The sequence below is a fragment of the Neodiprion virginianus genome, chromosome 3 (assembly GCF_021901495.1).
Source record: "Neodiprion virginianus isolate iyNeoVirg1 chromosome 3, iyNeoVirg1.1, whole genome shotgun sequence".
Lineage (NCBI taxonomy): Eukaryota > Metazoa > Arthropoda > Insecta > Hymenoptera > Diprionidae > Neodiprion > Neodiprion virginianus.
The window spans coordinates 32,924,139-32,948,281 of NC_060879.1; the positions used below are offsets into that span (position 1 = coordinate 32,924,139).

Genomic DNA, 24,143 nt, shown 5'->3' on the forward strand with positions numbered 1-24,143 from the left:
GGGTCGTTTGAAGCAAATGTAGTTGGCAGTTCAATTGAAACAACATTAAACTTCTGGGTTGCTCGACTTAGAATCCTCAGACTGATAGAATAAATCTAGCTATCCTGTGTATTCTTCATTTCAGACTTCAAAATGAATCCTCATTGTAACATAACTAATGCAGCTAATAAATCATAAATATTATGTATAATTGTTCGGTGTATAGATTAACAAATAGGGTTCACTTTCATCATTATTGTAATTGTTTCAATTTACAAAAAATACTTCATGTACAGCATAATGATTTGAGATTTACCTGGCTGAGGGATGATGTACATAGATACGATCAAGCATGAAAAGAGGTGTTTTCATTATTCATTATATCTAGTCACATCAATATTAGCTTTCAATGTCAAGAGCAATGAAATTCAGCATAGGAATAACATCAGATTTGTACTAAGGATTTGTATTAATTAGCTCGTTTAGCATTTGGTGTTAAAGTTCAAATCATTCAATGATTAATGCATATTTATAACTGTATAAAGTCTTGAAAGAAGTTATGTATCTCTCTTACGAAAAAAGTTAATTTGCTGTAAACTTCTTTAGAAGTTTCACCGAATTCTGTGGAACTATATTTCTGTTCTTTAGTTTACTGTTATATAAATAAGTATATTAACAGGTAATGTAAGTAATTATCTTAGGCGCGATGAAATTATGTTTTCACATTAATTTGATACTGATGTACGGAACAGAGAATTGCAATACATAAGAAAATGAAGAAATGATCAAAAAAATATGATCGATATAAATTGGCTCGCTATTTTGCATAAAAAATCGAACAGAATAAATATATTATATCTATAAAAATGCGGAAACAAAATAAAGAAAGTGCATAAATTGTAAATGATGCTATTATTTAGAAACGATCTCTGTATACACTCTATACATATATGCATACCTGTATACACGCGAAGTGATCAGATGTGATAATAAAGCTGGACCTTTTGGAATAGTTAAATTTTTCAAATACTTTGCAAGTGATAAAACATATGTCAGTCTTCAAAAATCAGTGGTAATACTAATTTAACAAAATAGTGTCGCGTTTCGTTCACTTGTAACCTACTAATTATTTTTAACAAATTAGTATAACATGTTGCATCAAAAAATGATTCGTAATTAACAATTAAATCAACATGCAATGAATAGAATATGCAATTAAAAATAGTTCATTCTCTATCTTGATTATAGTTTATTATACAAATACACTGTTACAGTTAAATGTACAAATTTTTACGCCAAAACTGATCACTCGATAAGGGTGAGACTGCATTCAGACTCCTATTGCATCTATTAGATAATCATTTGAATTCCGATTGCAGAAGGAGTCACTGCAATAAAAACCAAAGTAATATTATCCGTTCTGTTTCCGCACGAAATTCAAGTGATATTAAATTGTTTCGGTTGAATAGTATTGTGGTACCTATGCAGCATATTATCGAAACTTATCGGGCATTAATGATGCAGTCAAATCTATCATATCTGATGACACATCGTGAGTACTTGGTGAATTTAATAATATAGCACGTACGGTATTGCATAAATATTTTGTCATAATGTTCAAATCAAAAACTCATTGATATATCGAACATTCGTATTTGTAACAATTTTTCTTTTTCCCAATCGATAATTTAATAGTCCTCAGTAAAAATTCCGTTAGACGCGAATAGAAAAGTATAGAGAATGAACCAAAAACCGAAAAAAAACGAATACAAGACTGATTCTGTGTCTGTTTTCTATATGGTTTTTGGCATTATTTTTTTGGGTATCTATCTACGTCTAACGGAATTTTTACCAGGAGTAATCCAACAACGAATATCTACGGCTATTGTACACAGATAATAATGTGCACGCAAAACACATACTATATAAGAATATCGCTTAATTTGCACCGGCCAATAGGTGTAATGGATGAAAATCGTACATGGTATGGGGAGTAATGCGGAATCCAAGTCCTCGCAGTATCGATTAAACAAACGACCTGGAAACGAAGAACGCAAGATAAAAGTGATGGACGCGTGTTTTACTGCTTTTGACAAAGATGAGGACGGATTTCTGTCCCTTTCTGAATTCGAGCTTATTTGCCGTGCGCTCTTTCGTAACGATCGAGGGAAGATCTATGGTCTGGAGGAAAATCAATTGAATGAGATTTACGCCGTGTTCGACACGAATGGGGACGGGCTCATCGATAGAGAGGAGTTCGAGGTATGCAATATGTATGTGTTTGTGTGCGCGCGTGCACGATCTCAAGTGATCACGAGCGGAGGACAATTATTTGTTCCCTCTCCGGCCAATTATTCCTTAAACGAAAGGAATTCGAAGAGCACTTATATAGAAAACAACCCCGAACTGCAATACTAATTTTATTTCTTACCGCGCGCTTTCCATACCATTTGGCTCATGCTATACTTATATTCATTCGTGACCAATTTGTTAAAAGTTAACATTTGTCTTACGTCCTTGGCAATAGCGTATACGTTAAAATACGTTAACTTTTTCCACAAACAACTCATAACAGCTCAATGGTAAAACGATGTTTTATATTACACCTAAGAAAGAAAGAAGAAACCCGATTTCGATGGCAATCATTTCATATTGAATGTACCGAGCGTTCGAAATATCGTAAAAAGACGTACACTTGAATTTGGAATGAATTCATTAATTCACTGCAATTTAAAAAAATTGTAAACTAAATTGGTTCAAACGTATTATAAAAAATAGTATACTTGAATCAATATTCAAGTCTAGTCGTATCAGCATTGGAAATAAATTGAAATGAAACAGTCCTGGGCATTTCCAATTAAATATAGAGAAAACATAATCAATTATTGTTCCAGGTTTGTTGGAATCGCTGGATCAAAGTGTGCACGAGACCTCGAAGCGCATTTTTAATTGTTGATGTTCAGAATGATTTCATATCTGGGTCTCTTAACATCACGAAATGTGCGGCTCAGCAGGACGGTTCCGAAGTGATCGAACCGATCAATCACCTTTTGAAAACGGTACCTTTCGACGCGGTATTTTATTCTCTTGATTGGCATCCCGTGGATCACGTATCTTTCGTCGACAATCTTCATCTACGGTGAGATTTATACTAGCCTTGTTGCAAAGTACATCTTGATCGGGATTTTTCTTTTTTTTTTATATATTTCCTAGAGATGTGGACGCATCCAGCAGCGTGTCAAAGGAGGATGCAAAGGTTTATGACACGGTCACGCTAGCTGGTCCACCTCCGCAGAAGCAGAGACTGTGGCCCCGTCATTGCGTCCAAGATTCCTGGGGCGCGGAGCTCCACAAGGACCTAGTGGTCGTGAGTAACGCCGTTAAAATATACAAAGGTACAAATCCTGAAGTGGACTCGTACTCCGTGTTTTGGGACAACAGAAAGCTGACGGAGACGACACTCTTCTCTCAACTGCAAAACAAAGGCGCTACCGACATTTACATATGCGGATTAGCGTACGATGTGTGCGTTGGAGCAACAGCCGTTGATGCTCTGGCAAGCGGTTTCCGTACTATTTTGATTGACGATTGTAGCCGTGGTGTGGATCTTGTTGATATTGAAAAAACAAAATCGACGGTGATCGGTAACAACGGTGTGATTGTCAATTCAAGTCAAGTCAGAGCTATGGTCGAGGGAAGAGACCGCAGACCTGAGCTAGGGTACAAACTAGCTCTTGAAATTAAGCACAGTATACGCTCAGTCAGAAAGAGTAGTCAATGATGTAATGGATAGTCGCTATAACATGATTGAGTAGTTATATTAATTATTATGTGCAGTGTATAATTTAGCATACGTGTATAATAATCCAAATAAATTCAGTATTTAATCTACGTTAAAGTGAATCAATCAAATGTATTGTTTCACGCAAGTTAATCGTGCGGCCAATGATGTAGTGTTGCATCTATACTCCTGTGGAGCGCAACCCCGCCAACTGCAATGCGTTGCTGATAACCTACTCGTGCATCTGCGCAGGAGTATTCCAGATGTAAAACGATACAAGTCGTGTAAAATTACTGATGCAACACTCATTCCACGCCTAACCGTAGATCAGAAATTTATCGTTTGCGAATCACTTCCGTTTAAAAAAATTAGCCAACCGGTGACCGGTAGCATCTAATGGCTCAGAGCAGAGCTGACGGGTCGTCATTTGATCGATATGCGCTTGGCGGCTGTCCTGAACCTGTAATTCGCAAACTTTAAATTTCCTTTAAAAGACAAAAAAAAAACGTTTCAAATCGCAGATTTTATCGAGGAACACAATCGAAAATTTGAAACCTGTGCCTAATAAACCAACACGAATTGAGCATGTCAAAAACGGAATTAAAACAAATTAAATGGAATTCAAAAGAATTGGCACATAGGTCTGTTGATTCTATTCAATTTATTTCAATTCGTGGCAATTTCGTTTTTGACTGATACAATTCATTTCAATTCGTTTTGGTTTACTGGGTGGGACGATTAGCTGGGCACTGTGTAGGAATATAAGGTGGTCCAACTGTTCGTCATGTAATGTTCTGTGATTATTTTACCAAAATCCCCTGACTCCCCGTCAGGCGTCTACCGTGACGAAAAGCTAAAATGTAAACAATAATGGCGTCGCTTTGCTTATGCCAGTTTGATCACTTTATTTTTCCGCACGCACCCGTTTATTTGTCAGGTGCAATTCTTGATGCCCCGTTGTTAGGATATAATAAGCTGGGAAAGTATTGCTGCGTATCCGACTATCAGCACGGGTATTAGCATTCGATAACATCAGTATCGTTGTTTGGTACTCCGAAAGACCATCATTTTTTTTTTTAGAAAGTGTACTCGACGGATTGTATGTGACGTCACTTTTGCGTGGATACAAATACAAACTGTTCCGAAAGGTACTTTATATTCTCGCAGTTAGTAGCTTTTCGGCGCATGAGACACCTGGACTCGACTGGTGAACTTTAGCAAAACAATGACAGCATCTAGCGCGAGTCGGACCACCTCTTATTCTCATACCGTGGCATATCGTGGTCACATTATCTGAATCAGCGCCAATCTAGATTCAAGCCTGGATTTCTATTCCAGGGCTTGGATGACAATGATCGTAAGATGGTCATATAAAAGTTTACAATTTCTACTGGACTAATAGAAATAATGGCTGCATTAATGAAGAAACGAGTACTGGCGGAATTCAGCCAAAGTCAGGTGGGATCCATAGTACTTCACCTCTTTCAAACTACCCATAACCCTATTTGTACTTTGGAGGTTGGGATTACGCGTACATGCTAATCAAGTGAACATTCAGAACTAAATTAGAAAATACATTCTTGATTATTACGTTTTCTAATTTCTAATCATAACGTACATGTTCAAACTCATTTTATTTTTGTAGGTGTTGACTGAACCACCAGTGAAAAAAATTCGCACACTTCGCTGCTCTGCATCGGTGAGCAATAAGAACAGCTGTGCAAGTGGGGATAGTAGTTCTGCGTTAGCTTACATAGAATTACTTGATAAATGCAAAGCTGGAAATGATGCATTACAGCTGCTTTTGCGAATATCTGATTCTCTCGCACAAGTGCAATCGGAAGATGTTTCATTAGCAGCAAAGCGACTTATCGAAAGGTTTGCCAATGAACCAGAAGCAGCTGTCCGGGCAAAGATTCTTTGGGTGTTAGCAGAGTTAGGAGGAGTCGCAGAAGATCCAGCAGACAAAGCTGACATCGTGGAAGAAACAGCAAATTTATTAAAGAATGAAGAATCTCACAGAGTCAAAAGTCAAGGCTTGGCTACTTTGTTAAAATTGGGGAATTTTCACAGGTACTTAATCATAAATGAAACTGCGATTGCGATCAATACTTAAAAATGGGATTTCCTATCTAAATTAAATTTATCAAATGTTTTAACATTCTAACGTCTTTATTATTGTCTAGGAGTGTGGCACTACAAGCAGCTCGCGATCACTTACCAGACACGTGGCATGGCGTACAGACACGGTGCCTATCTATAATTGGACGATTTCTGACTGCTAATACTTCAGATGAGATGTTGAAATTTGTCGGAAACTATGCTCATTCGCAAGATCCCCGAGTCAGAGCCCAAGCGTTCGAGACTATGGCAGAATTACATTCGCGAAGGGGATGTCGCTTACCAGCTAGTCTATTTTCAGGAACATGCGATGCCCTTCGTGACGATTATGAGATTGTACGCCGAGCTGTATTAAAACTAATATGGCTGTTAGGTGTGGAGTATCCTGATAAGTAAGAAATAATGACATTACTTCTTAACTAATCGTCCGACATGCAACAACATGATTATACAAAATTACGAATGAAGCATTTATCGATTTCTTTTCTAATTGAAAACTGTTCCTGTCATTAATAGCATTATAGTAGGAGATGGCGAAGAGTTGAGGATGATAGATTGTGCATTCTCGAAAATCTGTGGTCTGATGGGTGACCTGTCACCTCGAGTGAGAGCTGCGGCAATGTCTTTATTGGGAATGATGAAAGGCGTTTCACGCAGATTTGTGGAGCAAGCATTGGATAAGAAGCAAAAGAGAGGCGGGGATGAAGGGCCAGAAGTTGAAGAAAGGAGTGGTTCTTGTGGGGCATTTATTCATGGACTGGAAGATGAATTCTTGGAAGTAAGTATAAGGTTCCATGTATTAGGTAAATATTCTCTACTTTTGGAAATAATTTTTTATAGGTACGTACAGCTGCTGTTGAAGCCTTGTGCTCTTTGTCTCTCGAGCAACCTAACATCGCGCGCACTTCCCTTGACTTTATGGTGGACATGTTCAATGACGAAATTCAGGATGTGCGATTGAGAGCAATCGAATCATTGCGTAAAATGTCTGCCAGCGTCACTCTTAGGGAAGATCAGTTAGAAACTATACTTGGAGCTTTGGAAGATTTCTCTGGGGAAGTAAGAGAAGGGCTTCATGCCACTTTGGCTACAAGTCGATTGGCCACTCGCAACTGTCTTCATATGTGTGTAAATAGATTATTGGATAATCTGGCCCGGTATCCACAAGACAAAGAAAGTATTCGAGCCTGTTTAGCATCTCTAGGAGCTTCTCATCCATATCTTACTCTCCCCCTTGTGCCTCAGCTCCTTGGTCGGCATCCATTCTTTGATACGCCTGAACCTGATGTTGACGAACCTTCTTGTATCCTTTGTTGTACTAATTTTGTGAAAAATTTTTTCCGGGATAAAATTTAAAAATCGATTGTTAATAAGTTTTAGTTAGGACTTCTAGAAACACCTGATTATCTGAAAAATTTGAATGATTCTTCTCAATAAATGAGAAGTGATGTATGCTTTATGATAGAATATCCTTATGTGGTACAAACAGATGCCAGTGTGTTGGTGCTGATATTCAATGCAGCGTTACACTGCCCAAGTATGCCAGCACTTTTTACAGAGCATGCTGCAAAGCATTACCATTACCTCAGAGATACTATGCCTCACCTCGTACCTAGGCTAAGACCTACTCCTACACCATTTCCCAGCCTTGGAAAAGATAGCATTGAAGATGATGAAACCAGAGATCGAAGAGGCCGGGAGTTTTTGGAAAGAATGGTCGTTGGAGCGGAAAGAGCAAGGCCATATGGTAGAGTTCACACACAGTTGTTGGAAGTAGCAGGTGTTGAATTAGATCGATTGGCAGAAATGGATTCTGGAATGGAAGGAGCAGCTCGATTCACTGCTCTTTACATACGGTGCCTTCTTCTACTTAGGTCGATTGTTCAAGAGCTTTCATCTCCTCCATCAAGTTCTTCATCAACTATTTCTGGATCAAGCTCAACCAACAATGTTGCTGTGTTACTACAGCATGCCCAAAAGTAAATATCACATTGATATTAGTTGATAAATAATATAGTCATAATAAATTTTGGGATCTTACAATTATTTCATTAGTTTTCACAAATAGAAATGAGCTTTACTGAACAATGTCTAAATATTTTCAGGCTGCAAAGATTGTTCACAGGCTTGGGCGTAGAAGAAATTTCTTTGGCAAATGATATCCATTTGAAAGCACTGGCAGTAGAGTTGATACGTGTGACACGTGGTGCAACCGGAAGTGCGTTACCACTGGCTCGTCACTTCCTTTCAGAGGCCGATGCTCTTCCACCTGATTCTAGAAAATTACCGCCATTCTCTAGGGCTTTGGTTCTTCAATTACCTTCTCTCGGAGAGGCGAAACCTGGAAGTTTAACTCGCCTCCTGATACCCTTGCTGCTAACACCTCCTGCACAAGGAGAGGAAAGGCTGCCAAGACCATCTACAATGACTCGTGTCTGTCGTGCTATCATCGAAGAGCCGAGAGGAGACGCAGATGCTGCCTTGAAATTTACGGGTGGTTTGCTATTAGGCATTCCTTTGACAGCAAAGATTCTAAATCTTCGAGATCCGGAAATGTTACGTATTAAACTACGCCATCCTGATCAGCAGATACAATTACTACTACCACGACAATCTGATTTACGTTCTCAAACCACTAATCAAAGTGAATACAGACTTAGGACAACTGTACTACTTTCGCATCAAGTGTGGATGGAAGCTTGTAACGTGGAAGTTTCATTATCGCTTCTTGTTCCATCGTCACCTATTTGCACGCATCCTCCACTTGACGATCCATGTGTTATTGACTTGTGCAAGCCTGTCAAAGTTTCCGTTTCTCCCAAGCCAATCAAAAGAGGTATCTGAATGAATATGATATTTTGGACAATCAATAAACATATATGCTTTGCGCATAAAAGCATAATTATTATTTAAAGACCATAACAATAATTTCATAACATCTGACACTAAAATTAATACAAAATCTTATATCTATAGTGATTAAAAATATAGTCTTAACTTTCAACAATGTCGTACAAATATTTTACTACAAGACTTTCATACATGTTATAAAAAGAGACTTATCGGATCGACTTGTATATTGGGATAATCTTGATGAATCTTGATGAATCTTGATGTGGTCACAGTCGATTTCATTATCTCCAACTCTGGAACGAGCTTCCTCTGGAAAAGTAACCAATTGATTTCAAAACAAGTGAATTTATCAAATCATGTAACGATATTCAGATCGTAGTATTCTGGGATTATTGTTTAATTTTGATCCAAGCTAACTATATTCTAAGGTATTTACCCTCAATTATGCCTCAATGCTATCAAATAAGTTTTAAGATATCAGCATTTTACATATTCGAAGTTGAATTGAGCGTGATATTCTTCTTGATACAAATCAGCACACTTGAGTGAATAAAATATGTTAATTTTTCGTATTGATATCTTTCTCAGAAACGCATAAAACATTTTAAGGATAATTTGCTTACCCTGAAAAGGGTGGTGGGGCTGCTGGTTCTTGTTGCTTCTGAGCTAAATTGCCAAAAGTTAAACCTCCTTCCTGAGTGGCAAGATTTTCAAAGGTACTACTTCCACTGCTTTCACCAAATACTTTCTGCATTGAACTGCTGCCGATACTACCGGAGTTAGCTCCTAATGGCGATGGCGTACCAAACCCACCGAAAGCAGCTGAAACTCAGATATTTTTACTTGAAAGGAATTGTTCACTGACAAAATATTTTTGACAAATATTCATCAACTAATTAGCAAATGCTTACTTGTAGGTTGTGTAGCACCTGAAAATGCAGTATTTGCAAATCCGCCGCCAAATATAGGTTTTGATGCTCCAAAAGTGGATCCAAATGCTGGCTTGGCACCAAAAGTTGCTGTTTGGCTAAATGCTGGTGCAGTAGCCGTCAGCGTAGGTGAAGTTGAGCCGATGTTAGTAGTAGGAGTAGGAATTACAGGTGCCCCTCCGAATATTGATTGATTTGACGGTGTAACAGTACCAAAGACAGATGAGGTAGAAGGAGTTGGAGCTGTACCACCAAAAATTGATGCAGTTTGGGGATTAGAAATAGCTCCACCAAACATTGATGGGCTCGTGGAAATTGTGGGACCACTTCCGAAAGCTGGTAGTGGTGTAGAACTAGCTGGAATACCACCAAACGTAAATGATTCAGCATCGGGAGGTCTGCCGAAAACAGAGGGTGTCGAAGAATTAACAGAGTCACCAGCAAATATTGGTGGTTTAATGGGACTGTTATTAGCTTTGCCGAAAATTGATGCCGGTGGACTGGTAGTTCCTCCCAAAGTAGGTGCACTTGAAAATTCAGTAGATTTACCTCCAAATATAGATGGAGTGTCGGAGGTGGTAGAAACATTACCAAAAACTGAAGCTGATGGTAAATTAGCGGAATTTTCAAATCCTGATGTAGCTGTGGATACAGCTGGTGTTTCAACAGAAACAGACTTCAGCGGGTTTGCAGCAGATCCACCAAAAATAGGTGCAGTTAGGCCAGTGGGGCTATTACCAAAAACTGGTAGCTTTAGCGCACCAGGTGTTGCACTTTCGCTGAACGAAGACATTATGTTACTATCCACTGAGACCCCGCCAAACAGCGAAGACCCAGGAGGATTCCCAAAAATTGGATTTGCTGGCTTATCCTTCAAGATAGCTGAAGTTCGACCAAATATTGATCCAGGTGATGATGTCCCAACAGATCCAAAAAAGCCACCAGCCGCCACTGTTGTTGTTGGTGTTACGTTTTTAATCGAAGTATTAGAAGTCTGTAAGTCCAACCCCATGACTGACAGATCTAACGACTGAGCTGTGCTTGATGTTGGGCTGGCTACTGATTTTGAGGCGAATGAAAAAGGCGTATTACTTGCAGGTTTAGTTGCAAATGAAAAACTCGCGATTTGTGACGTTGTTACGTTTACCGAAGTTGTAGTCGTTAATGCTCTTTGTGTGGTGACTGAACTATTTGACGTTTTCAGTGTAATGGGATAAGTTGACGCTTGGCTCGCTGGTGTTTGAACTGTTGACATAAAACTAACACTGGATTGTGGGATGGTTTGTATAGAAGTGGAAACTACTATTGGTGTAGTTGTTGAGGTAGATATTGTTGTAGATGTTGGAAGTATTGACTGTGCCTCAGTTTTAGCAATAACAGAATTAAATGGAAGAGTGTCAATTTTTGAAAAAGGTTTATTAATAGCTGTGATTGTAGTTGGCATCAGTGCAGAAGGCAACAATGGTAATACCGATGATCTAGAAGCAGAAGATGTGAATGGAGATACTTCTGATATTGTCACAGATTTCATTCCACTGGGGATGCCAGTTATGGGTTTTGGAGGTGTATGAGGTGTAGGAGGTGTGCCAAATAGTGCAGCAGAAGTTGGCTTGCTTTGTACAGACTGTGCTGTTGATGGGGTTTGCGATGCTACTAATGTAGCAGCTATTCGTGCTTTGCCATCCACTTGTGGTACTTTGATCGACGGAAGAGAAATGGATGCTGTGGCCTTATTCTGTGTGCTACTAGGTTTGACTCCAACTTGAGATGTTTTGATTGGTAGAGTGGAAGCAGGTGTTCCGATCAAGGCTGGGGCTTTATTCTGCAAATTAAGGTTAGGCTGAATGCCAACAGATCCAATGTTGGCGACAATTTGATCCAAAGATGCTAAGGGACTTTTTGCAGCTGGGATAGGTGGAGGTGCAGGTAGTGCATCTTCCCGCATCAGCTTTTCTATTAAGTCATTCTTACGTCTCTGTACTTCTTTGGGTGGACTTTGCATTGCCAGAGAAGATATTGTTGCCTCCAAGCGATCCTGAATTTCTGAAGGGGTTGCTGCTTTAATTACCTTTATCGTGGTTTGGTTCAACAAATTCCTCAAAGTGCGTTGTTTCTCACAGGTAAAGCTGCAATTTCTCTGTGCAATTGCTTTACATTTGTACTCTATAGCACCACTAGGAGATTTGTTATTGACGGATGAAGATAGAGACATATCGGCCAAGGATTTATTTAACGAGGAAGTAATATCTCTACGTGTAAGAGTTTTCCACTTCTTAACCTGAGCTTGAATCAAATTTTCCATTTTGGCAATAGATTGTGAATGCTGAAGCATGATTTGATGAACAAAATCAAGCCTCGGTACTTTCATTTTATTTTTTTCTTTCTTTATATGCTCGAACCATTCGTAATCTAGGGCTCTTGCAGCTTGCTCCAATTGAGATTGAATATAATAGACAAGATTTTGCAATTCTTTCAGCTTATTATTATTTCCTCGATTTTGGGGATTACTTGAAGCTTTAGAAGAGCATTTAGATTTCGTTTCTTCCAGCCAGGCAAAAGTCTGCAATAACAAAGCTTTTAAGTAATTGATGTCACTTGTCAAACTAGTAGTTGTTTCCTGTAAATCTGTTAGGAAGCGTTGCATATTTTCAGATTTTTCAATAAGTTGCGTACGTTCGCCTGGCGAGCCGATATCTACGGACTGTGTTTCCTTACGACTACTCAGTTCTTTTTCAAAATCATTGCATACCTCCTCGTATGTCAAAACACATACGTTACTGTCAATGCTGACTTTTTCCGTCTCTTTTAGTTCCTTTCTGGGTACTAATGATGTGTCTACTTTCGATGATACTTCAATTTTCTCAATAGGGGGTTTTGTTACAAACAATTCAGTTTGCGGTTGTGGAATAGAAACTTCTGAGGTCTTCGGAGATACGTTTGTGGTTACAGCTGATGTTGGTCGATCCATGATCGGCTCAATTTGTTTAGGTCGTGGAGTGCTGGTGACTCTGCCATCCAAATTAAATGATATTTCTGTAGGAGCAAGACTTGGGTGTGGTTCACTATCCAATGGAAGAGTTTCAGTCGGAGGAGAGCAGACTGGTGGAATTCCTGGCATTAAATTTACCATATGAAAACTGCAGAGCTGCCCTGAAGTTCCAAATATATGAAGTATAGGTACAGGGTAGGGAAGCGTTGAGCCCTCTCCACCCCACGGTAGTTTGTTTACAGATGTTCTATCTACTGCTAAGCCAACAGGGAAGGTTTCATTAGTTCGCACAAGAGGTAGCTGAGCTCTTCCACTGTCAACTAATTGCCATTGCTGCCATGTTGTTCCATTATCTAGTGAGCCAAGAACAGCAATTTCACTACTGGTACTACTGGCAGCAATAATTAATCCCCATTCAGCAATATGTTCAAAATAGTATCGTGGCGGACTGCCCTCCTTTCCTTCAACATCGGGCACGCTATAAGTTATATCTTCATAACAAGTAAAGATGCCCTTAGATTCACCTTTGGGGGCATCTATAATGAGGACATTAATTCGTGAGTCTTGTGGGTCTAAATAGGCAGCGCAAAATTGGTAACTGCTGATCCATAAAAGAGCAATGACACTGCCGATGCTTGGATCAGGACCTGCAATGATTCTGGCTGCCTTTAAATCTGGTTTCAACTGTAGCAAACTTCCATTCTTGCTTCCGACTACTAATTGTTTTCCCTTGGGACTCCAAGCCACACAGAGCACATCTAACTTTTCTAGTTTTTCCAATATTGTCAGAACTGATGAATTTTTGTCAGATGATATATTAAAACTGCCTATAGAGTGATCACTTGTTACTGTACATAACATTCCAGAGATGCAAGGATTCCAACGAAGATCCAAAATATGGACATTATATGAGGACGATAATTTGATCTCTCGTAGCAGCTCCAATTGCTGTAAATATTCACATAGTTGTGAAATAGATAGATTGTTATTACAAGTTCGGACACAACAGTATCCTCAGTTCATATTTTGATTTTGTGGAGTAAATGAAATTATTTCTAGATTTTAAATATACCTGTTGTACAACTGAAGCAGCATTGTAAATGTAAGCTGTGGGAGAATCAAAAACAACAGCTAAGTACGAACAATTGCAATTAAATGCAAGGCAAGTAACTTTTGCTGGCATAACAAATTCCTTTCTCCATTCCTTGTCCAGACTGTGGCCACTTTTCAGGACTATGATTTTGTGGTCGCAAGCTGTGTAAATCAATCCACGTTTCCCATCTACTGCAATCAGGCTACAAGCTACAGGAATTGAGCTGAATCCATCTGATATTTTCCAATGTGTGGATTGTTTAAATTGAAATTCCTGCAAAAATGTATTGTAACAGTTGTATACGCTACAGTAATAAATGTTAATTACTACACATGTACAATTAAAGTTGATAACTCTGAATTGCCATAATTTCAATGAATAGTTTATAGTGTAGCGTTACAATTAGAGTACACAATGATGGCAACTAATATTACATTTATGATATCAATTGAAACTTTTGTTTATATTGATTTTATCAATCTAAGTAGAACTGGGAATTAAAAAACCTTGAGGTTATGATTGACGATTGAATTGTAGATTGTTAAATGGATATTTGAAATACATGTATAGTAGAAAAAGCGTACCAGTACATCCTTAGGCTCCGGTGCCGCCTTCATTTTTTATATTATCATTAAATAAAGTTTTTGATTGTAACGTTACAGCGCCTTTGAGTAAAAATTGGACTAACCAATCAATGAGGATGAAAACATCGAAAGTGGGATAGGAAGGGCAGGAGCTCGGTTGGCTCTGAAGCACGGTCTAGCGTTTTCCACTGGTTGCACTGAGTGCGCACTGCTCGAACAGGGGGCACTCGTTCCGTGCATACGTCGCCCGGCATCGGGGCAAACCTGAGTGGAACACGCCGTAAAACGTATAAAGGCAGACTGGATCATAATTTCTTCTAAATCAGAAATAATGTGACGTTACTTGACCGACTGCGCGACTGGCAGTTTTTCAAGTAAGTGATAAAGAAGCCAATTGAACAAACGCAACGGTAATTTTTTGTTTGTAAATAAATGTCACAAATGTTAAACACGAGCATACAAGGGCAAAAAATATTGACAATTCCGCTGAAAAGATAAAAATTAATAAGCAGCAAGTCAAGTTGTCCCAATCTCCTGAAATATACCTAGCAGTTAACCTCTAGAAGCTGAAAAAATGTGTATTCATACTTCGATATCGGACATGCTGTGGATTACTCCTATGAAATTTAAAATTTTGGGAATCTCTCTATCTTTTGGCTCCAGCAAGCATCATCACTGCTAGACGAAGATGAAATTAGATCTAATAAAAGGGTTGCAGTCACAGCATCCACTTCGACTCTTTCACGATCTGCAGCCATAATTGCACTACTTTGACACCGACTCCCGATTTCAGTGCAATATTTTACGCGCTCAATGCTAAATTCACGCACCCGAGCTGCCAGTGGAACACGCTGGAAATACGAGTCTACCGCTAGCGCGCTTTCTGTTCAAACTCAGTGCAACCAGTGGAAAACGCTATTACATACAGGTCTTGCAAGGAACGTGGTGGGGGATGGTTAGTTCAGGTCCGAAACAAAAGTACAACTTATGGCCACAAGAGCGGCGCTACGAGTTATTCATAAGCTTATTATTATTATTTGACGGAACCCTAACCTATCTTTTTGATACTCATACACAAATAACCTTACGTTGTTATGTTATGAATAACTGACAGCGCTGCGTAGTGGCCAGTAGTGGCAAAAAAATTTGGACAATAACGCGGCTACCCCCACCGCTCGAATTTCAGTTCGTTGCAAAAACCTGTATGTAAGACCGTGCTCTGCAGTCGCTGCAAGCAACGGACGGGCCAGAAGCGTTGACTGAAGAATATAAAGACGGATACCCTTGGGTAACTTTTTGTAACCAGTTTTCGGCGGGCAAGTGGGCCCAGAGTGCGCCCACTCTGGAAAGCTTGAGATTGGCGTGCACTGCCAACCGCCTCCAATGACCATCACGACTACTGCCAACCATCCCCAACTACCACCGAGCACGTCCAAGCACCGTCAACCACCTACGACCACCTGAGACTACCTTCGTCCTCCTCGACCACCTTGTCCCCCGACCACTGCCGCCCCCACCTCGGCATCCTCATCGTCCACGACCTCTTCGACCATCGTCAATCACCACCAACCACCTCCAAACACCTCCTACCACCTCTACCCACCTCCTACCATCTTCGTTCACCTCCAACCACCACCTAACACCTCCTACCACCTTCTGTCACCTCGTACCGCCCCCTGCCTCCGTCGACCATCTCCGACCACGTTCTACCACCCCCTACCAGTTCCAAACACCTCCAACCACGACCGACCACTTCCGACCACCTTCCTCCTCCTCGACCACTTGCTCATACATATATTCCATGGCATTGATATTCATAATTATTCTAAGATCTATTTAGCTGTTTTAGCTAGTCGCAAGTAAAGTATCTACGTTGGGTAGAGAAGCAGAATTGTTTTTCGGAAAGTGTCTGTATGGAAAAAAATTCAGAGTAACTGTAATACATCACGGATGCGCTAATTTCGATCGAGATGAAATGGATGCTCCGTATATGAGACAGCATTTAATGCAGTATCCTGATTTAAAGATCTGAAAAGGTGACTTGCAGCATTTCGTTTTTTTTTTGGGATAGGGAGAGAAAGAACGAAGCTTTTTAAAACTATGAGTGTATTTTAACACGCATTTGAAAGGTACGAGCAAAAATTTTTATCATCCGACTGTCGCAGAACGGCAACGTTATTGGCTGACCCGTTAACTCAAGAATATATCTTTAGTCAACGGCTGACCATCCAAGGGCCTAGCCGCTTGAGTCTAAAATCGGTAAGAAAGGTAAAGTGCATATTTCTTGTCTGATATGTAAAACTAAAATCCTTATACGTCATATCATATCATACATAGTATTGAAGTTCGAAACGAAAGTTTGGATGTCGGATGTTCAGAAAGTGACGTCACCCAAAGATTTTTTCTCTTGTCGTCATCGATCTGTAGTAATCAGCTAGTCAAATTCCTCAGTCTGGAAACAACCGCGCGGTAGAGCGGACGTCTGAGAATCGCGCTCCGCAGATTTCGAGTACCGGGTTCTCTACCTCCTGGATCCTGCGCTTCGGATCCGCTTCCGGGTGCAACTCGTGTTCCAGGACAAGTGATCCGTAGTTTCTACGCTCCAGGTCCGCTACCTGGTGAAACTTGACTTCCAGGACAAGCGCTCCGTAGTTTCTGCGCTCAAAGTCCAATACCTGCAGGAACTCGACTTCCACGACGAGCGCGCCGTAGTTCTGGCTGTCTCGGTCCTTAACCTGGTGACTTTCGACCTTCAGGACAAATTTTCCGTAGATTTGGCTGTACAGGTCCTCCACCTGTTTGATCTCGACCTCCAGGACAAGCGTTCCGTAGTTTATACGCTCCAGGTCCGCTACCTGGTGACACTCGACTTCCAGGATGAGCGCTCCGTAGTTCTGGCTGTCCAGGTCCTTGACCTGGTGACTTTTGACCTTCCGGACTAACTTTCAAGTTGACAAGTTTGATAATTAAAAACGTCATGTTTTGTACTATCAAAACAATATGCATGCTTCAGATAACATTTTGAATCGGAAAAAAAGCCGAACGACTAGGATCAAGAAATTGATATTGGTAAGTGGTTGGCATAGTATACATAGGAATACATGACGATAAAGTTGTTCAATTAGAGCTAAAATTGCTATGCGTAGTGTTTCAAATCTGTCAGTACTTAGCTGATAGTTCTGTGGTATTTTTTGACGAAATTTATTGTCATAAAATCACAATACGTTATACTTACGCGCACGTTTAAACGTGATTTGTAGCACATTCACGAAGACAGTGTTCATTCTGTATACTGTGAAACAAATACCAGAATTTTTTGGGCAGTCATCGCAGGTCACAAAAACACAGTCACGAACTTCAAACATCATCTATAATTGAATTGGATCCACATACGGATGTCACATCCAAAATGCCTCCACAAGGAATCTACACATCTTATCAACAAGCAACAACATCAACACCAATCAGTATTTTTTTAAGAAACCTGATGATGGCAAGCGGGGTCCTGCCAAAACGTCGTAATAAAAGCTACATTTCATGAATTGAATCTTGCCATCATTGACTGTTACAACCAACGAAAATTTAATAATATTTTTGACGTGTTCTAATACTGAAAATATTTATCGATATTCGAGGTATCACCCGAGGTGGTTAGCGGTGGTCGTTGGAGGAGGTTGGCGGTGGTTGGCGGTGGTCGGAGGTGGTTAGGGGTGGTTGCGGGTGATCGAAGTGGACGAGGAGGAGGAGGACGAGGAAGCCGAGGAGAACGGGGATTTCTGCATGGCGAGCGAAACACATTTATATATTTGATAGCAATTGTAATTATATTTTTTTTTAAACTTGTGCTTACAATAAATTATATTAATTCATTTTTCGCGCAAGCTCAAATTTAGTAGCTATCAATGCGCTAATAAAATTTCTATAATTTTCTATAATTTTCTCATGATCTTCTTGGTAAAGAGTGTCGATAAAAAATTTATATCGATCATTACAGAATAGTTTTAATGTATTCTAATACTCAAAATATTTATTAGTATTCCAGGTATAACCTGAGGCGGTAGGCGGTGATTGAAAGTGTTTGGATGAGGAAAACAGGGCAGAGGACGAAGAGGACGAGGAGGATAAAGGCGAGGAGGAGGACTGGGATGTGAAGGAAGAGGAGAAGGACGAGGTCGACGAGGAGGGCGGAGGTAGTGGAAGGTGGTAACGGGTAGTAGGCAGAAGTAGGAGTAGGATTAGGTGTAGGTATAGGAGTAGGAGTAGAAGTAGGAGTGTGAGTAGTAGGAGTTGGAGTAAGTGTAGGAGTTGGAGTAGGAGTAGGAATAGGAGTAAGAGTAGTAGTGAACGGCGGGTGAGGGGAGGGGAGGGTAGCCTCTACCCTACCCCTACCCCTACCCTACCATACCCAACCCTACCCGCCTCTACCCTCCTCTTATACTCCTACTTCTACTCCTACTCCTACTTCAACTTCAATCTTACTACTACTTCTACTGCGATCGTACTCCAACTCCTGACCCTACTCCTATTCCTACTCCTAATTCTGAATATTAATGTTACGGAATATATAGATTGCGTGTCGAATTGAATCCCATATCAAAACGAACAATTATTTTATTGTCATATTATAGCTGATTATAGTAGATCATCTAGTATGATTCTTAGAATATTATAAAATTTATAGTATGCATCACGCATTAATCAGAAATGAATCATATATATATCAATGTCATACATGGACCGCATATACATTTATACTCTTTGGTCTCTGCATCAATATTACATCTGGCCTATTTTTATTCATGATCTATGTATATATTCTTCTCTCGGGTACCTATACTTTAAATAAATCACTGTTTTGCTACGAATTTTGTAAGACATTTATTCTCATCAATAATTTCTTGTACCGCCGACAAGTCGGTAAGTACACTCAGGCCAAGTACAGGCTTGGGCTTACCATTGCGAAGACTGTGTTACTCGGAAGGTGAATGCAGCCCGCATCATGTTGAAATCGGAAACTCTCTGATGTTCTGCAATGGGTTCTCTACTCTTCCGTTAAAATATCTCACAGAGCAATTTTCGGTTGTCACATCTAAGCCCATGAGGGCAACTGTCTTTATATTGTTCATCCAATGGTAAGGCTGACCCGTTTGCATTTTTGATTGAAATTTTCGCGATGTTAAAAATCGGGGAAATCAATTCTTTCATGCACTATTCCGTCGTGATTTTGCGAGAGAAATCGATTGGGCGCAGTCCCAATACGCTGCGATCAACGCATCGAAAGTTACAGCCAAAAAACAAAACCTGTGATTATATGAATCCTTACGCAATGTTTTTGATGTGTTCTTATACTGAAAATATTTATTGCTATTCCTGGTACAACCCGATGTGGTTATCGGTGGTTGTTCGAGGTGGTTGGCGATTGTTGGAGGTGGTCGGAGGTGGTCGAGGAGGAGGACGAACGGAACTGAGTCTCAAAGCCCTGTTGACATAAAAGCAGCTATTCGATAGAAATTATAGTTTATAGTTTACACAGCTCATTGCATGATATTTCATTATAAATACGTATGTTTCAATGTATTTAGGAATAATTTATCAAATATACAGAGGCCATGTGCAAATAATAAATGAATTGATTCGACCGCAGTTTGATGTATTCATTAGAGCTTTAACAATAAATTTAAACTTTGTTACTTCTTTTATTTTATTATGGATAATCGAAAACATTTCCGACTATTCGTGCTGTGGAAGCATGGGGATTAAACCAAATGTAGCAAAAGATTAGAAACAGTGTATGTAGAGTACGGGTATTTTCCTAATAATGCAAATAGAATAGAATACCACGCCTTGCGAATTAGCTTTCCAGACAGAGATGAATGATGAATTTTAAGGACTGCATTATCGTTGTTGAATACTCTATGCCTCATGGGAAAAGAAAATCTGTAACGATAAAATTGATGCACCGGATCATCGTCGACTTTAACTTTTGAAATGTCCTACCATTTTCGAACACCTCCAACCATCCTATTTACCTATATTACTAGTTTAGCTATGATATGGAAAGAGAAGAATTATTCATTTCGAAATGGGATTCTATTCGACGTGCGCTCGATGTATTCCATAACATCAGTATTCATAATTATTCCAACAACTTTTCATTTGCTCTCTCGATCTTGAATTTTCATAGGCATAGAATCGAAACGTTGTTTTAGCTGGTCGCAAGTGAAGTATCTGCGTTGGGTGGAGGAGCGGAATTGTTTTTCGAAAAGTATTCGGATGGAAAAAAATTCAGAGTAACTGCAATACATAACGGATGCGCTAATTCTGAACGAGATGAAATGGATGCTTCGTATATGAGACAGTATTTAACACTGCGTAGTGATTTAAAGACCTAGAAAGGTGATAGGGAGAGAAAGAACGACGCTTCTTAACACTTCGAGTGTATTTTAAGACACATTTGAAAGATACGAGCGAAATTTTTCATCATCCAACTGTCGCAGAACGGCAGCGTTATTAGCCGACCCGTTCACTGAGGAATATATCTTCAGTCAACGGCTGACCATCGAAGGGCCTGGCCGCTTGAGTCTGGACTCGGCAGGAGAGATGAAGTGTGTATTTCTTGTATGAAACGTGAAAACTAAAAGCATTATACATCATATCATATCATCATACATCGTACATCATACATCATACATCATCATACATAGTATTAGAGTTTAATACCAAAGTTTGGATGTCGGATGTTCAGAAAGTGACGTCACCAATTCAAAATCAGCTAGCCGAATTCCTCAGTCTGGAAACAACCGCGCAGTAGAGCGGACGGATGAGAGTCGCGCTCCGCAAATTTCGAGTACCGGGTTCTCAACCTCCCGGATCCCGTGCTTCGGGTCCGCTACGTATTTCGAGTACCGGGTTCTCAACCTCCCGGATCCCGCGCTTCGGGTTCGCTACGCGGTGAAACTCGACTTCCAGGATAAGCGCTCCGTGGCTCCCGGTTCATGTTTACAATAAATAATTTCAATTCGTTTTTCGCGCAACCCCAAATTCCGTAGCTGTCAGTCCGCTAATAAAATTTCTCGACTTCCAAGATAAGCGCTCCGTGGTTCCCGGTTCATGTTTACAATAAATAATTTCAATTCGTTTTTCGCGCAACCCCAAATTCCGTAGCTGTCAGTCCGCTAATAAAATTTCTCGACTTCCAGGATAAGCGCTCCGTGGTTCCCGGTTCATGTTTACAATAAATAATTTCAATTCGTTTTTCGCGCAACCCCAAATTCCGTAGCTGTCAGTCCGCTAATAAAATTTCTCGACTTCCAGGATAAGCGCTCCGTGGTTCCCGGTTCATGTTTACAATAAATAATTTCAATTCGTTTTTCGCGCAACCCCAAATTCTGTAGCTGTCAGTCCGCTAATAAAATTTCTCGACTTCCAGGACAAGCGCTACGTGGTTCCCGGTTCATGTTTACAATAAATAATTTCAATTCGTTTTTCGCGCAACCCCAAATTCCGTAGCTGTCAGTCCGCAAATAAAATTTCTCGACTTCCAGGATAAGCGCTCCGTGGTTCCCGGTTCATGTTTACAATAAATAATTTCAATTCGTTTTTCGCGCAACCCCAAATTCCGTAGCTGTCAGTCCGCTAATAAAATTTCTCGACTTCCAGGATAAGCGCTCCGTGGTTCCCGGTTCATGTTTACAATAAATAATTTCAATTCGTTTTTCGCGCAACCCCAAATTCTGTAGCTGTCAGTCCGCTAATAAAATTTCTCGACTTCCAGGACAAGCGCTACGTGGTTCCCGGTTCATGTTTACAATAAATAATTTCAATTCGTTTTTCGCGCAACCCCAAATTCCGTAGCTGTCAGTCCGCTAATAAAATTTCTCGACTTCCAGGATAAGCGCTACGTGGTTCCCGGTTCATGTTTACAGTAAATAATTTCAATTCGTTTTTCGCGCAACCCCAAATTCCGTAGTTGTCAGTCCGCTAATAAAATTTCTCGACTTCCAGGATAAGCGCTCCGTGGTTCCCGGTTCATGTTTACAATAAATAATTTCAATTCGTTTTTCGCGCAACCCCAAATTCCGTAGCTGTCAGTCCGCTAATAAAATTTCTCGACTTCCAGGATAAGCGCTACGTGGTTCCCGGTTCATGTTTACAATAAATAATTTCAATTCGTTTTTCGCGCAACCCCAAATTCCGTAGCTGTCAGTCCGCTAATAAAATTTCTCGACTTCCAGGATAAGCGCTCCGTGGTTCCCGGTTCATGTTTACAATAAATAATTTCAATTCGTTTTTCGCGCAACCCCAAATTCCGTAGCTGTCAGTCCGCTAATAAAATTTCTCGACTTCCAGGATAAGCGCTCCGTGGTTCCCGGTTCATGTTTACAATAAATAATTTCAATTCGTTTTTCGCGCAACCCCAAATTCTGTAGCTGTCAGTCCGCTAATAAAATTTCTCGACTTCCAGGACAAGCGCTACGTGGTTCCCGGTTCATGTTTACAATAAATAATTTCAATTCGTTTTTCGCGCAACCCCAAATTCCGTAGCTGTCAGTCCGCTAATAAAATTTCTCGACTTCCAGGATAAGCGCTACGTGGTTCCCGGTTCATGTTTACAATAAATAATTTCAATTCGTTTTTCGCGCAACCCCAAATTCCGTAGCTGTCAGTCCGCTAATAAAATTTCTCGACTTCCAGGATAAGCGCTCCGTGGTTCCCGGTTCATGTTTACAATAAATAATTTCAATTCGTTTTTCGCGCAACCCCAAATTCCGTAGCTGTCAGTCCGCTAATAAAATTTCTCGACTTCCAGGATAAGCGCTACGTGGTTCCCGGTTCATGTTTACAATAAATAATTTCAATTCGTTTTTCGCGCAACCCCAAATTCCGTAGCTGTCAGTCCGCTAATAAAATTTCTCGACTTCCAGGATAAGCGCTACGTGGTTCCCGGTTCATGTTTACAATAAATAATTTCAATTCGTTTTTCGCGCAACCCCAAATTCCGTAGCTGTCAGTCCGCTAATAAAATTTCTCGACTTCCAGGATAAGCGCTCCGTGGTTCCCGGTTCATGTTTACAATAAATAATTTCAATTCGTTTTTCGCGCAACCCCAAATTCCGTAGCTGTCAGTCCGCTAATAAAATTTCTCGACTTCCAGGATAAGCGCTACGTGGTTCCCGGTTCATGTTTACAATAAATAATTTCAATTCGTTTTTCGCGCAACCCCAAATTCCGTAGCTGTCAGTCCGCTAATAAAATTTCTCGACTTCCAGGATAAGCGCTACGTGGTTCCCGGTTCATGTTTACAATAAATAATTTCAATTCGTTTTTCGCGCAACCCCAAATTCCGTAGCTGTCAGTCCGATAATAAAATTTCTCGACTCCCATCAACCATTATCGATGGTTGTTCGAGGTGGTTGAAGGTGGTCGGAGGTGGACGAGGAGGAGGACGAGGAGGACGAGGATTTGTGCTGGGTGAGTAAAACACTTTTATAATATTTGATGGCAATTGTACTTATATTTCATCTGAAATATTACAAACTTGTCACGTTTACAATAAATTATTTCAATTCATTTTTCGTGCAAGCACATATTCAGTAGCTATGAATAATCTTGTACAATTTATTACATTATTAATTAATTGAATAATTACAATAATTCTTACACAATATTTTTGATGTGTTCCTGTACTAAAAATATTCATTAATATTCCAGGTATCACCCGAGGTGGTCGGAGGTGGACGAGGAGGAGGACCAGCTGGACGAGGCGGAGGACCAGGTGGACGAGGAGGAGGCGGGGTGGGTCGTGGGAGAGGAC

At 40.1% G+C, this 24,143-nt stretch overlaps 3 protein-coding genes and 1 long non-coding RNA gene across 5 annotated transcripts; 3 read left to right on the forward strand and 1 right to left on the reverse strand.

Annotated features, from left to right (window-relative positions):
• Positions 1-1,837: 1,837 nt before the first annotated feature.
• Positions 1,838-3,870, forward strand: LOC124301266 (uncharacterized). Its single transcript, XM_046756111.1, has 3 exons — positions 1,838-2,241; positions 2,874-3,118; positions 3,193-3,870. The coding sequence occupies exons 1-3, from the start codon at positions 1,948-1,950 to the stop codon at positions 3,758-3,760; spliced, it is 1,107 nt and encodes a 368-aa protein (XP_046612067.1). The 5' UTR covers positions 1,838-1,947; the 3' UTR covers positions 3,761-3,870.
• A 1,001-nt stretch (positions 3,871-4,871) lies between these two features.
• Positions 4,872-9,302, forward strand: LOC124301263 (integrator complex subunit 4). Its single transcript, XM_046756103.1, has 7 exons — positions 4,872-5,218; positions 5,406-5,833; positions 5,947-6,273; positions 6,398-6,659; positions 6,722-7,184; positions 7,371-7,860; positions 7,987-9,302. Exons 1-7 carry the CDS (start codon positions 5,168-5,170, stop codon positions 8,723-8,725), a joined length of 2,760 nt encoding a protein of 919 aa, XP_046612059.1. The 5' UTR covers positions 4,872-5,167; the 3' UTR covers positions 8,726-9,302.
• Positions 8,897-14,502, reverse strand: LOC124301262 (nuclear pore complex protein Nup214). 2 transcript variants are annotated; one of them, XM_046756102.1, is made up of 5 exons: positions 14,428-14,502; positions 13,725-14,019; positions 9,646-13,600; positions 9,358-9,556; positions 8,897-9,043 (listed from the first exon to the last, which is right to left on the reverse strand). In XM_046756102.1, exons 2-5 carry the CDS (start codon positions 13,833-13,835, stop codon positions 9,016-9,018), a joined length of 4,293 nt encoding a protein of 1,430 aa, XP_046612058.1. In that variant the 5' UTR covers positions 13,836-14,019; positions 14,428-14,502; the 3' UTR covers positions 8,897-9,015. The 2 variants fall into 2 exon arrangements, with proteins under 2 accessions (XP_046612058.1, XP_046612057.1); XM_046756101.1 differs by having other exon boundaries at positions 13,725-14,018; positions 14,330-14,459.
• On the forward strand, positions 14,461-24,074 carry LOC124301269 (uncharacterized). The gene is made up of 3 exons (XR_006907441.1): positions 14,461-14,703; positions 17,965-18,147; positions 24,041-24,074. It is a non-coding gene; the product is annotated as an uncharacterized LOC124301269 (long non-coding RNA).
• Positions 24,075-24,143: the final 69 nt, after the last annotated feature.

What these genes read in the sequence shown, in the direction of transcription:
- LOC124301266 (XM_046756111.1), top strand. Translation starts at nt 1,948, where the DNA reads ATGAAAATCGTACATGGTATGGGGAGTAATGCGGAATCCAAGTCCTCG. An exon ending in TCGATAGAGAGGAGTTCGAG is followed by an intron (nt 2,242 to 2,873) that starts GTATGCAATATG and finishes TTATTGTTCCAG; the next exon opens with GTTTGTTGGAATCGCTGGAT. An exon ending in GTCGACAATCTTCATCTACG is followed by an intron (nt 3,119 to 3,192) that starts GTGAGATTTATA and finishes TATATTTCCTAG; the next exon opens with AGATGTGGACGCATCCAGCA.
- LOC124301263 (XM_046756103.1), top strand. Translation starts at nt 5,168, where the DNA reads ATGGCTGCATTAATGAAGAAACGAGTACTGGCGGAATTCAGCCAAAGT. An exon ending in AAATTGGGGAATTTTCACAG is followed by an intron (nt 5,834 to 5,946) that starts GTACTTAATCAT and finishes ATTATTGTCTAG; the next exon opens with GAGTGTGGCACTACAAGCAG. An exon ending in TGGAAGATGAATTCTTGGAA is followed by an intron (nt 6,660 to 6,721) that starts GTAAGTATAAGG and finishes AATTTTTTATAG; the next exon opens with GTACGTACAGCTGCTGTTGA.
- LOC124301262 (XM_046756101.1), bottom strand. Translation starts at nt 14,362, where the DNA reads ATGAAGGCGGCACCGGAGCCTAAGGATGTACTG. An exon ending in CGGAGCCTAAGGATGTACTG is followed by an intron (nt 14,019 to 14,329) that starts GTACGCTTTTTC and finishes ACATTTTTGCAG; the next exon opens with GAATTTCAATTTAAACAATC. An exon ending in CTGCTTCAGTTGTACAACAG is followed by an intron (nt 13,601 to 13,724) that starts GTATATTTAAAA and finishes GAATATTTACAG; the next exon opens with CAATTGGAGCTGCTACGAGA.